The 15,814-nt window shown below is 41.2% G+C and overlaps 1 protein-coding gene and 1 non-coding gene across 2 annotated transcripts; both read left to right on the top strand.

The window, feature by feature from the left end:
- Positions 1-12,486: 12,486 nt before the first annotated feature.
- LOC123996571 (60S ribosomal protein L36) lies at positions 12,487-15,638 on the top strand. The gene is made up of 4 exons (XM_046300017.1): positions 12,487-12,552; positions 14,231-14,325; positions 14,899-15,033; positions 15,507-15,638. The coding sequence occupies exons 2-4, from the start codon at positions 14,233-14,235 to the stop codon at positions 15,594-15,596; spliced, it is 318 nt and encodes a 105-aa protein (XP_046155973.1). The 5' UTR covers positions 12,487-12,552; positions 14,231-14,232; the 3' UTR covers positions 15,597-15,638.
- LOC123998368 lies at positions 14,628-14,756 on the top strand. The gene has a single exon (XR_006832266.1). It is a non-coding gene; the product is annotated as a small nucleolar RNA SNORA63 (small nucleolar RNA).
- Positions 15,639-15,814: the final 176 nt, after the last annotated feature.

The raw sequence follows: 15,814 nt of genomic DNA, 5'->3' as shown, positions 1-15,814 counted from the left end.
ATCTAATTCTCATCCTTACAATTGTATTAGCTTTATTTAACCCTTATTTTACCAGGTAAATTGAACTAGAACACATTCTCATTTACAGCAACGACTTGGGGAATAGGGAGAGGGGGTGAATGGGCCAGTTGTAAGCTGGGGATGATTAGGTGACCGTGACGGTATTAGTGCCAGATTGGGATTTTATCCAGGACACCGGGGTTAACAACCCTACTCTTATGATAAGTGCCATGGGATCTTTAGTGACCACAGAGAGTCAGGACACCTGTTTAACGTCCCATCCGAAAGACGGCACCCTTTACAATACTTGTGCTATAGATTTTTGTAGTCTTACATGTTTACTTGGAATAATGATTTCTAAAGCTCCATGTCCTGGAATTACATGCTAGTGATTCAATTATCTTTGTAAGGGGAAATCAGTCGATGAATAAGAAGAAAATTGACTTATTTAAAATTGAGACGCTGCCCATGCTGTCAGATATAGTCGTTTCATTGATACAAAGATGAGTCCTCTATCTATATCTATGCCCTGTTGTTCAGGAGCATATCTGCCCTCTCATTGGCTAGAATGCTCCCACCTGATTCTGCCTCCTCCCTTTGACAATTTTTTGGTCTCGTTCCCTCATATTCATCTCTGGACCTCTTCTGCTTTTTTTCGTTGTTACCCTGTCATCATCAATGGTGATTTTAGCATGTAAATCTTGGTGGGGCAGTCAAAGCCACAACACTAAACAATGCATTAATTGCACTATAATGGAGACAAACATGCCCACAAACTGTTAGGGCCCACAAAGCTGTCCCATCAGCAGAGGTTTCCTTTCTGCACCATGGAGTGAATCCTTACCACCACTACACCTATCAGCGGAGCCTTGTCTGGATGGGAAATGATGTAAATATATCACTAGCCACTTTAAACAATGCTACCTTATATAATGTTACTTACCCTACATTATTCATCTCATATGCATACGTATATACTGTACTCTACATCATCGACTGCATCCTTATGTAATACATGTATCACTAGCCATTTGAACTATTCCACTTTGTCTACATACTCATCTCATATGTATATACTGTACTCGATACCATCTACTGTATGCTGCTCTGTACCATCACTCATTCATATATCCTATGTACATATTCTTTATCCCCTTACACTGTGTATAAGACAGTAGTTTTGGAATTGTTAGATTACTTGTTGGTTATCACTGCATTGTCGGAACTAGAAGCACAAGCATTTCGCTACACTCGCATTAACATCTGCTAACCATGTGTATGTGACAAATAAAATTTGATTTGATTTCAGCCTCATTTACTGCCTTTTTAAAAACCTTAGCTGATATGCCAGACTTGCTTAAACAAATGTGGTTACTACTGACTCCTTGTGGAGTTGAAAAGAACCACATTCTCCTTCAATAATAAAATAAACATTATTACATTTATGTTCAGTATGTATCATTAACACTTATCTCAAAGTATAAGCAAGTGCAAGCAAACAAGGTAGGCCTATTTGTTCAGCACTTTCAAAATGGACACCAACAGACATTAATGTAAGTTAAGATAAATTCAGCAAGATATTGAGGCCTTAACTTTACACTTCTTTAAGTCACGAGAGCGAGAGACAGACACTCGGTTAGCCTACCATTTGAAGTATTTTATTCGAACTATGTGGTCTAAAAATAAATGAAAATACAATCCTGAGGATCCACTTCTATATAAAATAAACCGACGCACAGACCGCAATGACAAACAAAAAAATAACTTGCAATATTAACTGGAATTACATGGGTCCCTTACTGAACTTTTTGGCAAAAACAGATATATGAATGGGAAGAGACTGTGTCGCTGGTAAACATGGTTACAAACTCAACAACATCATATACCATCTCCTCCTTGTCAAGAAAAGCACGAGCTAATTATAATACACAAAGTAAGCAAAACAATGAAATCATACCAACATTGCCTGAAATGATGAATGAGACCTAAATAAGCAATAGGTCTATAACAATTGAGATGTACAAACTATGACATAAAGAAAAGATGAGCGGATAAGAGGCAATCCGTCATTTTGATCAAGACATTAATGAGCGAGCTAAAATGGACATGGTCAGTATAAGTATTTGTTCAGCACTTTTGAAATGTAAAGCGACAGAATCCAGAACACGGGCCGTTCTAACAAGTCAAAACCATAGGATAAATAAAGGGGGCATATAAGCAGACAAAGAAAGTTCTTACAATATTCGATGATGACATTTCTCTAAAACAGGCTATAGACTACATGTGCACCACCAAGTCAGAACAGTAGGCTAAATTCTGAGGGGGAAAGGGACCACAGGCCTGCGGGCCTCTTTCCTAAGCACTCCCTAGGTGCCTTCCCCTTCCCCCCTGGGAACAAATGAAAACAGGATAACAAACAATTTCAATAATCAAAACAGGAAGTCCTAATGACACATACCAGACATAACCAATCAACTCCCTCAGCAACAACTGACATAGTATATACCAAATCACTTTCTGAGAAACCACCAACACTATATAACCCTCAGCTCCATGAAAAACACCCAACACAGCTCTCAGCAATTGCATTCTCTATATCACAATCAATCTTTCTGCATTCTCCTCCCAGCAATGATCTCTCTCCTAAACAACAGAACACTGGCTTTTGTAACTGGAGAAGGAGTAGATGGGCACTTCTAATATAAAGCTATGGCAGCATCCAAAGGGGACTGAACTGCCTAGCTCCCTGTAGATTCTGCGGTGAGGTAGTGTCCCCATGAGTGACAGAACTGTCATGGCTGTTGTAAGGAGCTGACCAAGGTGCAGCGTGGTGAGCGTACATTTTCTCTATTAATCCAAATGACGCCAAACAAAATAAACACCACAAAAACAAACCGTGACGCTCACAATCAAAGTGCTCTAAACAGAGTCAACCTCCCACAAACACAGGTGAGGAAAAAGGGTACCTAAGTATGGTTCCCAATCAGAGACAACGATAGACAGCTGTCCCTGATTGAGAACCATACCCGGCCAACCACAAAGAAATAGAAAACATAGAATACCCACCCCAACTCACGCCCTGACCAAACCAAAATAGAGACATAAAACGGATCTCTAAGGTCAGGGCGTGACAAGAACACCGAGCCAATCACACGGCAACTAGAGAAGATTACCAACCCCTACGCTGTGTATTTCCCCTTGGCTGCCCCACCACCACAGAAGGCACTGCTTTAGGCTGAATCAGCTGTATTTTGGAGCTGCCTTACTCAAGAACACAAGAAAGACACCATGATTGTACGCGGCTTTATTCACTGATATTCACATTTGATTTTACATTGTTTGCAAACTGATATGTAGCAAAATAACATGCAAAACAGGCACCAACCCCCCCCAATAAAATATATACTTAATTTAGCTAAACAGGCGGGGCTCAAAACAGCCAAGAATGACTGGTCGCCACTGCTAATCAGGGATTTAGACCTGGGACACAAGGTAGGTGAAATGAATTATGAGAGAACAGAAAACCAGCAGGCTCCGGTACCTCGTAGGGGCAGTAGTGGTGCGTGGGTAAAAGCACCGGGGAAGCCAAGACAGAAAGCAAATAAACATACTCAGTAATAACTGAGTTGTTTACTCTATAACCTGTCAGTTCTGCCTTGCAATCGTGATAAAGAGGCCTAAGGCCGAGACAATAGGAAGACACAGTGGCAGAATAAATTCAACCACACTTTTATTTCATCATAAAACCGGAGAGAAACCACTGTCTGGTGAAGTCCACAAAGCATATTGCACGTAACAAACAGTTACGTGACCTACAGCATGGTCATGCAAGGTAATGTTCTGGATATTTTCGGACTACTAAACAACTATTGATTTAGAACCACAGAGAGTTACCGCACGTCTCAAAGAAAACAGGAGCTGCCTCCACTATTCCAGCACCATTTCAACTTCCAAATTTGTACATCTAAATCACCTCTGCTTAGTCTAATAGTGACAACTAAAAGATACCAAAAACGGTTTAGTCCAATCAACTTAAGCTAAATATGTGGCTGTCCATAGTACTGATTTCTGTGTGTGTGTGTGTGTGTGTGTGTGTGTGTGTGTGTGTGTGTGTGTGTGTGTGTGTGTGTGTGTGTGTGTGTGTGTGTGTGTGTGTGTGTGTGTGTGTGCGAGTAGAAAACAACATTTTGACACAGCCTACTTGTCGTGAAATGTCAATGCCATCCTCCTCTTTCATGTTACCTAAACCGTCCATGACTCTGTCATACAGTATACACTTATAGTTTTTGTTGTCCTGGGCTACCTGGTGTCATGACTTTGGCCTGTGGATGAGGTTTATGATGATGATCCATTCTGTGTGATGATTTAGGTATTTAGTAAATAAATAATTCAACCAAATTTTGTATTGCCGATTCAACTTGTTAGCCAGGGTTCGTGAAGATAACCAAGAATTTACAACTTTCAGATGAGACTAAACAAGGTGACGATTAAATATTGACTGCTATTGAAATAAAAGATGACAAGGTCTTTAAGAGATGATTTGAAAGATAACAGCTCTATAAACATTATATTGTGGTGCCCCGAATTTCTAGTTAATTATTTACCTGATTAGCTCAATCAGGTAATATTAATTACAGAGAAATGATTTTATTGAATAGCATGTCAAATCACTTAATCCGGCATAGCCAAAGACACAACTCACAACTCTGGCTAAAATGCTTGCTTGCTAGCCTAGCTTCCTTTCATGGGACCATGAAGTGAACATAAGAATACGACTTCTAGCTTCCTTTCATGGGACCATGAAGTGAACATAAGAATACGACTTCTAGCTTCCTTTCATGGGACCATGAAGTGAACATAAGAATACGACTTCTAGCTTCCTTTCATGGGACCATGAAGTGAACATAAGAATACGACTTCTAGCTTCCTTTCATGGGACAACCATGAAGTGAACATAAGAATACGACTTCTAGCTTCCTTTGGCATCCATGAATACACTAGTTCATCTGACACTGGGGAAGTAGATAAACGGCCTCATTGCCAAAATCCCGAAGTATCCTTTTAATAGATTGTATTTTATAAATAATGTTTTGATGTTGCATTTAACTGCCGTTATCAAGGTAATTTCCTCAGTAGGTGACGTAATTTCCTTAGAGGTCAGCATGTGAGAGAAGTCGGAGCTCAGGGATGATCGACAAGTTTCCCACTAGGAATTACCAGAGGTGGGACCAAGTCACAAGGTTCAAGTCTTATGTCGAGTGCAAAGTAGAACGGGTCGAGTCTCGAGCCGAGTCCAAGTCATGCATTCTAAGTCCAAGCAGAGAGGAAGAGAGAGGCCCAACTCAGAGGAAAATCTGTCTCCCTCCAAGGAGGTGGTGTTTTTTTTGTATGGAGGTCAAATGAGAGTGTTGAATTTGGTCAATAAAACAATTAATGGCTTATTTGCTACGTGAGGTTTACTTGATCTAATAGAGGTTTTGAAATGCTTAAGTTGTCACGAGTGTACTGATATAAGTATCACACGTGACATACCGGCAACTTTGAGAAAAAACACTTTATAGAGGAGTTGTCTCGAGATGGTTATGCATATTCTTGACATGAGGCTAGTAGCATAGCCTCTCTCTCCATTGAATACAGGCAGTTGACATCAACAACCCAATCCAAAGAAAGGATCGGCGGGAGCTAGACCGCTTTGTGGACAACGACTCCCATTGTTAGGGTGTCGAGACGTATCTTGTCAGTATATCCATAATATTTGGTGCAAGTCAAGTCACAAGCTTTTTCAAGTCAATTAAACTAAAATCTATACATGCAATGACTTGTTCAATTACAAATATTTGTCTATTGATTGAGGCTACCAGACAGCCCTTTTCATTATTTTGTCTACATAAGTAGGCCTATGTAATAATTAATTCGAACAAATTCCAAAAGCAAGCTTCATAAGTAAATTATTCATTTTATGCAATTTCATACCAAAAGAACAGTAGGCCTATGCTAGTAACGGTTGATTGATTCCCCATTGCTGAGCTTGCAAATTCTTGATCACCAAACCAATTTTTTGGAGCTTGCATATTTATGGCAATCCTCTATGTACAATTTGACATTTGCTCTGCACCCCGTCCTATTTACAGAAGTCCAGAGGACATACTGAGCCTTCAGAAAGTATTCGCACTCTTTGACTTTTTCAAGTTGTTGTTGTGTTACAGCCTGAATTTAAAAATGTATTACATTTAGCTATTCTCGGCCTTGTCTCAGGATGATAAGTTGGTGGTTGAAGATATCCTTCTGGTGGTGTGGGGGCTGTGCTTTGGTAAAGTGGGTGGGGTTATATCCTGCCCGTTTGGCCCTATCCGGGGGTATCGTCGGAAGGGGGCCACAGTGTCTCCAGACCCCTCCTGTCTCAGCCTCCAGTATTTATTCTGCAATAGTTTATGTGTTGGGGGGCTAGGGTCAGTCTGTTATAACTGGAGTATTTCTCCTGTCTTATCTGGTGTCCTGTGTGAATGTAAGTACTCTGTCTGTGAGGTAAGGAAGGAAGGCTCTCTCTCTCTCTCTCTCTCTCTCTCTCTCTCTCTCTCTCTCTCTCTCTCTCTCTCTCTCTCTCTCTCTCTCTCTCTCTCTCTCTCTCTCTCTCTCTCTCTCTCTCTCTCTCTCTCTCTCTCTCTCTCTCTCTCTCTCTCTCTCTCTCTCTCTCTCTCTCTCTCTCTCTCTCTCTCTCTCGACTACCTGGCCTGATGACTCCTTGCTATGAGGTGCTGACCTGTTGCATTCTCTACAACCAATGTAATTATTATCTGACCCTGCTGGTCATCTATGAACAATTGAACATCTTGGCCATCTTCTGTTATAATCTCCACCAGGCACAGACAGAAGAGGACTGGCCACCCCTCATAGCCTGGTTCCTCTCTAGGTTTCTTCCTAGGTTCCAGCCTTTCTAGGGAGTTTTTCCTAGCCACCGTGCTTCTACACCTGCATTGCTTGCTGTTTGGGGTTTTAGGCTGTGTTTCTGTACAGCACTGTGACATCAGCTGATTTAACAAGGGCTTTATAAATACATTTGATTGATTGAGTTTGTAACTGGCTTACAAACACACACACACACACACACAACTCCATAATGTCAAAGAAATATAACATGAAATGCTGAGATGTCTTGAGTCAATAAGTATTCAACCCCTTTGTTATGACAAGCCTAATAAGTAAGTCACATAATACGTTGCAAGGACTCACTCAGCGTGCAATAAATGTTCAACATGATTTTTTTAAAGACTACCTCATCTCTGTACCCATACAATTATATGTAAGGTCCCTCAGTTGAGCAATAAATTTCAAACACAAAGACCAGGGAGGTTTTCCAATGCTTCGCAAAGAAGAGTACCTATTTGGTAAAAGGACAAATGTTTTTAAGCAGACACTGAACATCCCTTTGAGCACGGTGAAGTTATTCATTAAACTTTGGATGATGTATCAACATACCCCGTCACTGCAAAGATACAGCCTCCTTCCTAACCCATTTACCGGAGAGGAAGGAAACCGCTCAGGGAGGCCAATGGGGACTTTAAAACAGTTAGAGTGACAGGAGAAAACTGAGGATGGATCAACAACATTGTAGTTACTCCACAATATTAACCTAATTGACAGAGTGAAAAGGTAGCCTGTACAGAATACAAATATTCCAAAATATACTTCCTGTTTGCAACAAGGAACTAAAGTAATACTTTTAAAAAATGTGGCAAAGCAATTTACTTTTTGTCCTGACTACATGACAAAAGTTTGGTCGGGATCACAAGATAATCAAAAAAAGTACCACTCGTCATCCATTAATTTGTTCAGATGCACGCTAACCACTTCATCAAGGAGCCCTGCAGCAGCGTCGATATTTAAGCCCTGAACAATGCTCGACATGCAGCACTGTCTCCCAAGACTACAGGCAATCGCATTGCAAGAAACAAGGCTAGTCTTGTGAGCCAGCTAGTTAGCTAGGTAGTCATGTTAGCTAGCAACCTAGCTATACTGATTGTTAACTTCCATAACTGATACATGTATAATTAAGGGAGACTTCATGTTTTGTGGATATTATTTACATTTACAGTGGGTGAGCTCCATTCCCGACAGGCTGAGCAGATTCAACTTCAGCCACAGTGAATTCTATAATGTTGTCATTGATGAGAATGAATCTAAAAATCTATTGACATTCAGAATAGACTTTTAGACAGCTAGCCTGTATTGTAGTTGCATGACCAGAGACAAATCTTTTTTTTAAAAGGTACAGTATTTGATTTGGAGTGGTACAGTGTTGATTTAAAGGATCCTTTCAACTAATAATAATAAAATATATGCCATTTCAGCAGACGCTTTTATCCAAAGCGACTTACAGTCATGTGTGCATACATTCTACGTATGGGTGGTCCCGGGGATCGAACCCACTACCCTGGCAATACAAGTGCCATGCTCTACCAACTGAGCTACAGAAGGACCACTAGATGTCAAGTGATAAAAATCCCAAGTTATCAATTAAAAGCTTATGGAAAGTCTGCACTTCTCATGTGAAAACGACAGTTTATTAAATATTCTACAGCTGTAATGTCATCAATCAAATCAAACTTTATTTATATAGCACATTTCTTACAACAAATGCATTTCAAGATGTTCTAAGTCATGCATTGAATGGCATATAGCACTTAATAACATCCTTCCTGTTGGCAGGTCTCTATAGGTGACCAGGGGATTCTCTCAACAACATGTGAATTTGCCTCCATGGAGCTCATCAGTGTAGCCTATTTTGGAGGTTCACAATATCATCCATACGGATGTGGAATGCGAGTGGAGGAAGCCAACCGTATCCAATCAGGTACAGTCAGTGGAGGAAGCCAACCGTATCCAATCAGGTACAGTCAGTGGAGGAAGCCAACCGTATCCAACCAGGTACAGTCAGTGGAGGAAGCCAACCGTATCCACAACCAGGTACAGTCAGTGGAGGAAGCCAACCGTATCCACAACCAGGTACAGTCAGTGGAGGAAGCCAACCGTATCCACAACCAGGTACAGTCAGTGGAGGAAGCCAACCATATCCACAACCAGGTACAGTCAGTGGAGGAAGCCAACCGTATCCAACCAGGTACAGTCAGTGGAGGACCTGTACCCGGCCGAAGACTACAACCCTCTGTCCCGAGAGCCCTCAGAGGAGGTTAAGGAACCGTCTCTGGGGCAGGTTCAGCAGAATGGCATTTCTTCTTGAACCTGAGCCAGAACTGCTACCCTCCCTGTCATTCCTGTCTGTACCAGACAATGTTAAATGGGGTATGCAGGTATCCCGACTGCCATGGCGCTAAAAGGAGAGCAACAGTTGGGCGGCGCACCAACCCTCAACTGGCACACAACGAGGAGAGGGAGGTTGACGCACAGCAATCATGGAGACAGCACTTAGGATCAAGCGTGTTACTCAGTCACAGATTAAAAGGGTCTTTAGATCACAGTCGTTGGATGGAGTGTTGTCTGTAAAGTTGGGGTACAGAAAACGAAGAGGATTGGCATCAAGGCATTCAATATGGTTACAGGAATGGATGTGCATGATTTCATGGCTTTTGGTCACGGGGTCTGGGTGCCTCGCCGGTTGGTCTGGCGAGTGTCCCTATGGTGCTTACTAAGGGACCTTAACATTGAACAGGCAGTGAAGTCGAAGGATTTATTTATCAAGGGAGGGTCTTAACGCCTCCGTGAAGACCATCCTTACTGGCACCAAGGTCAGCTACACATCACTGGAAGGGACACCTGCTCCTTCATTGTCGTGGACAATCAAAGCCTCCATCACCGTCCCCATCCAGCGTGACGACCTCTGACATGCTCATAATGCTCCTCCTGTTAGTTCCCGTTTTCAGGGAAGCCAATGGTCCAAAAATATTCCACATAGTTCTCACACACACCTCCCAGAATAGGTCATATAACATACACGTTTTGCTCAAAGCAGCCAACCAAAGTAATGCAGTTAAAGTAAGTTCAATCACAAAGGCTGGTCTGAAGTGCAGAATTTGAGAATTTATATCGGTGATGTGTAAACGATGTCTTACCCCCAGAATGAGAGAGAGTACACCACTTCCAGCAGATCACCTTGCTGAGGATGGCGTTGATCAGGCACTGCTTCTCGTGGTGTGAGTCTGGCGTTCCGCATGTCACACCTCATGTCTAAAACATGGAGAAAAGGGGACAAAGTAAAAAGATAGAATTTATAGATGCATCTGTTTTACACAATATTGTATATTTGTTTAATATGTTACTGAGCTGTCTGTCCACAGGCCCGATGTGCTGTGTTCCCCACAACTGGGCCCTCTCGCTCGGATCACGTTGGCACAAGATGTCCATGCACCGGATGATCTGAGACATGCACTCCTGTTGGACTGGAAAACAAAAGGGACATTTGGTCAGTGGTATGTAGGGCCGTATCAGCATCTTTATCTGGACAAAGAACACATTGTCCAAGGTGGAGTTTGTGTTATGATAAACAATGTGACAAGTGTTCCCTCAACACCCAATCGTCGAATCAAACTTAATTTGTCACATGCACAGAATACAGCAAGTGTAGGCTTTACTGTGAAATGCTTACTTAAAAACCCTTAAACAACAGTGCAGTTCAAGAAGAGTTCAAAAAAGATTTACCAAATAAACTAAAGTAAAAAATAATTAAAAGTAACACAATAACAAGGCTATATACATATGGTAGTGTGCGGGGTACAGGTTAGAGGTAATTTGTAAATGCACATTTGATGCTGTCCTTACACAGCTCTCTGACTTGGTCATCGTTGAGAGGTTGGAGTCTGTTTGATTGAGTGTGTGGACAGGTGTCTTTTATACAGGTAACGAGTTCAAACAGGTGCAGTTAATACAGGTAATGAGTGGAGAACAGGAGAGCTTCTTAAAGAAAAACTAACAGGTTTGTGAGAGCCGGAATTCTTACTGGTTGGTAGGTGATCAAATACTTATGTCATGCAATAAAATGCAAATTAATTACTTAAAAATCATACAATGTGATTTTCTGGATTTTTGTTTTAGATTCCGTCTCTCACAGTTGAAGTGTACCCATGATTTTTAAAATACAGACCTCTACATGCTTTGTAAGTAGGAAAACCTGCAAAATCGGCAGTGTATCAAATACTTGTTCTCCCCACTGTACACCTTAGCCAAATACATTTAAACTAAGTTTTTTTATAATTCCTGACATTTAATCCTAGTAAAAAAATCCCTGTCTTAGGTCAGTTAGGATCACCACTTTATTTTAAGAGTGTGAAATGTCAGAATAATAGTAGAGAGAATTACTTATTTCAGCTTTTATTTCTTTCATCACATTCACAGTGGGTCAGAAGTTTACATAAACTCAATTATTATTTGGTAGCATTGCCTTTAAATTGTTTAACTTGGGTCAAATGTTTCGGGTAGCCTTCCACAATAAATTGGGTGAATTTTGGCCCATTTTTCCTGACAGAGCAGGTGTAACTGAGTCAGGTTTGTAGGCCTCCTTTCTCGCACACGCTTTTTCAGTTCTGTCCACACATTTTCTATAGAATTGAGGTCAGGGCTTTGTGATGGCCACTCCAATACCTTGACTTTGTTGTCCTTAAGCCATTTTGCCGCAACGTTGGAAGTATGCTTCGGATCATTGTCCACCTTATATGAAGTAAATGTAAATGTAAAAGTAGTTCTAAATTACCCTATAGAAAAATTAAAGGCGGAAAAACGATTGGAATCATGTCCGGGTTTTACCGCTAGGTTTTATGGGTATTACAACTCATACTGTGGTACTCAATCCCGTAAGCTTATGTTAGAAACCAGATAAAATAGGCAACTGAATAAATCTAAAATACAAATTCAAATATGAAAGATATGTATTTTTCCCCATTCAGTTTCATACTCGTGACCCGCCAGAACTTAATCCACTGTGCTAGTGCACCCGGCATGTGATTGACAGTCCAATCAGAGGGCTGAGTGTGCGTTTCACTAGCCAATCTGTGAGTTTTTGATCATGTGTGACGCTACCAGCGGCTACTTGGCGCGTTGAAAACAACTGGGAATATGAGGTCAAATCATGACGTCTTCAGGTTGTGAAGTCGGAGCTCTAGAAAGAGGCCGGAGTTGGAATTATGAGTTGGATGACCGTTCAAATCAACCCCCCCAAATAGAACCCACCCCTCCCCAGTTGGTTTGAACGCACTGAAGTCTGAGATGTTTTTCTTTTAATATTAAGCGAATATGACAATACATAGGCCTGTAGCCTAAACATTACAACAATATTCTTACGGGAATAAAATGGAAATGGACATTAATTATATTAGAATCGCTATTCCTCTCTGATTTTACAAATGTCTGCTAAGGTATATTCTAAACGATTCACTTTTGCCATATAATTTATCTTGAAAAAAAGAGACTGCTGAATCTAAATGGTCCGCACCCACAGGTGGCGCTACAGAGATTTCACTGGTGTTTTATTTTGGAAAAACCCTCATTTACCCAACATCCACCGCTAAACTTTCCTTCCGGTTTGTGCGCCATTAAAGAAAGCAGGTAAGAATTTGATGAAGAATTTATATCATCTAAAATCTTTACAAAATCTTTGACATCCTTCTTTTTTCACTAATATGAATAAAACCAACACAATGTATACTTATTGCTTAAAGGATGCTTCCAATATTGTCGTGATAAATATACGATTTTCACGGTAAACATCAACCTAAAGTTGCTGCGCTTACATGGCCTCTTTCCCTACACATGTGAACCGCATGGGCTTGTTATTGCTGGAGCTTCGTAACGAGACTCTTTAAAAAAAATTTTTTATATAATGACTACAGATAATATGCATGTCCTTGACAAAAAAATAATGCTTTTAATGCAAAACCCGTACTTCTATCGTCAGTAGTAAGAGTAATTACCTAGTTGTCTACGTTTGCTAGCTAACATTGTTCACGGTTAGAGGCTAGCCAGCATTCTGTCATAACCATTTTTGGCTACTTTGCTGAATCAATAGTCCTAACGTTAACACCTAAAGTAGTTTATTACATGACTGGAGTGTGGCTAGTTAAATATACATTGCAGTTGACGACACTGCTTTATCCTGGCCAGGTCGCAGTTGTAAATGAGAACTAGCCTACCTGGTTAAATAAAGGTGGGGGGAAAAAATACAATGAGCGTTGTAGGAAATCTCCAGTAACGTTAATTAGCTGGCTATCTTGCCAAGGCCACACCCGTAACAGTTGACATTAAGATAAAATTTAAATGTTATTGGTCGCATACACACTTAACAATTATTGCTGGTGTAGCGAAATGCTTGTGTTCCTAGCGCCAACTGTGTAATATCACTGACTACACACATTTTTAAAAGCAAAATAATGGAATTAAGAAATATTGGGATGAGCAATGCCTGGTCCTGTGCCTGGTCCCCACCCCCACAAGAAGCCTGCTTAAACAGCATGGTCATTAAACAGATGCCCCCTGTGCTGGGGACAATAAAAGGTCACTAGAAAATGTGCAGTTTTGTCACACAACACAAGAGATGTCTCAAGTTGAGTTACCGTTCAATTGGCATGCTAACTGTAGAAATGTCCTGTTTTCTACCATAAGCCGCCTCCAATGTTATTTAAAGAATTTGTCAGGCCAAAGCTACAGACAACAAACAGAATTGCATTTTATCGATGGAAATTTGAATGCACAGAAATACTCGTGACGAGAATTTTATTTTTTACAAATCAAATATTTAGGTATCTGACCATCTGTATTCAGTCATGTAAAATCCATGGAATTAGGGCCTAGTGAATTTATTTCAATTGACTGATTTCCTCATAGGTCCTAACTCAGTAAAATCATTGAAATTGTTGGGAACAGTGGGTTAACTGCCTTGTTCATGGGGCAGAACGACAGATTTTTACATTGTCAGCTCAGAGATTTGATCTAGCAACTTTTTACTGGCCCAACGCTCTTAACCACTAGGCTACCTGCCACCTCTGAGGTACAGGAATGATTAAACAGTTGGTTTCTGGCTAAGGGCAGGGTACCGGCTAGGGATGGCTATTTCAACAGCCCGATGGCCTTGAGATAGAAGCTGTTTTTCATCCTCTGTATCAGCTTTGATGCACCCGTATTGACACTGTAATGTAAGTTAGTTGGTCAGCAACTAGCTAGCCAGTTAAAGTCTCATGCTTTGAATTACATGTAACTAAACTTATATATTTTCTCTCTTTCTCTACAGACATGGCTATCAGGTATCCTATGGCCGTGGGGCTTAGCAAAGGCCACCCCGTAACCAAGAATGTGACCGCACCCAAACACGCCCGTAGACGAGGGGTGAGTTAATCTGATAGAAACCTGACAACCATTTCAGGTAGTGTGGTGTTGGTAGAGCCTAAATCCTCCGGTAAAGGGTCTAGACTCTGGACACTGCCAAAGGTGGTTGTTTTTTTCTTGTCCTAGAATTGCTGGGTCAAGCCCCGCTCTGGCTCCGATTTTATAGTTTGGGTTCTATTCCCATAGCTGCCGCACCTGTAGTGACGGAAATTGGTCAGGCTTTGCTCTCCCCGTTAACAGATTATAGGTCAACAATTTAACTTGAGCATAGGCTGTGATAGTGATCCAATAAACTGTTACAAAAGCAGGATAAGTTACAGTGCAGCTTGTTCAGTGCTGTTCTGTCGTTCCCCCTGCACACATCAACTAGTTTCCTACTATCCCTGTTTGTCTGCATCCCACGGCAGACAGGGACGCTTGGTCTCAGACACTTTTTTAAAATAATATAAATAGTAGCTGAATTAAAAGCCTTTTCCCCCCCTCATGGTTAACGATCTATATTTCCACAGTGACTTTAGAACTGGTTGTTTGACAAACGGTTGCTGATTTTAAAAAAATGTATTTTTATTTCAGCGTCTGACCAAGCACAGCAAGTTTGTGCGTGACATGATCCGTGAGGTGTGCGGCTTCGCCCCTTATGAGAGGCGCGCCATGGAGTTGCTGAAGGTGTCGAAGGATAAGCGTGCCCTCAAGTTCATCAAGAAGAGGGTATGTAAACTCCCCTGCTTACCAACCTGGGCGGGTGTCTTGGTGGTAACATGAAGGCATTTGCTCATGTCAGATGGTGTGTTTCTGAAGCTGCTTTCGTGTGTATCAACAGTGAACAAAACAAGGGCTTTTTTTCCCCTCAAACGGAACAGATTTTGTAGCAACCACATGTTAAACATTACCACCTGTTGGGGGGGGGGGGGGGTGTTGTTTATGTCCTGAAGCGATGGACTGTTTGCATCATGGAGCATATATTGAAAGATTCATCAACTATTGGATTAGACCTGTAGTTTGTCCAATCAGTTAATTCTCAAAGACAAGTTGTGCATTATGTAACTGCTATCCCTATACATGTTGATTACTGAACTTGTCCCAGAGACATGCATTAGTGTTGTCATCCTGAGTATGGTAGTTTACCTGCATCGCGTGTGTTTGGTTTTTCCATTGTAATGTACCTTTTGTTTTCTTCCCAGATTGGCACTCACATCCGCGCCAAGAGAAAGAGGGAGGAGCTCAGCAATGTCCTGGCTGCCATGAGGAAGGCTGCTGCCAAGAAGGATTAAAGCTGTTCTTGCAAATAAATAAATATTTGTATTTCAAAAAAAGTGAACTGTTTCATTGTTTCTCATTTTAGAATGATGGATGTGGTACTGTACGCATTATATTAGAATAGGTCTTGCAGACCTTGAGTACAGCGCTACACCTGTGTAAATATTCTGGAGAATTGACTACACTGGTTAGTGTACTTTACAGTATGCCATGAGCAGTCATCTGCATTTTT

The sequence above is a fragment of the Oncorhynchus gorbuscha genome, linkage group LG15 (assembly GCF_021184085.1).
Source record: "Oncorhynchus gorbuscha isolate QuinsamMale2020 ecotype Even-year linkage group LG15, OgorEven_v1.0, whole genome shotgun sequence".
In the NCBI taxonomy this organism is placed as follows: Eukaryota; Metazoa; Chordata; class Actinopteri; order Salmoniformes; family Salmonidae; genus Oncorhynchus; species Oncorhynchus gorbuscha.
This window is presented reverse-complemented; position numbering and strand designations above follow the sequence as displayed.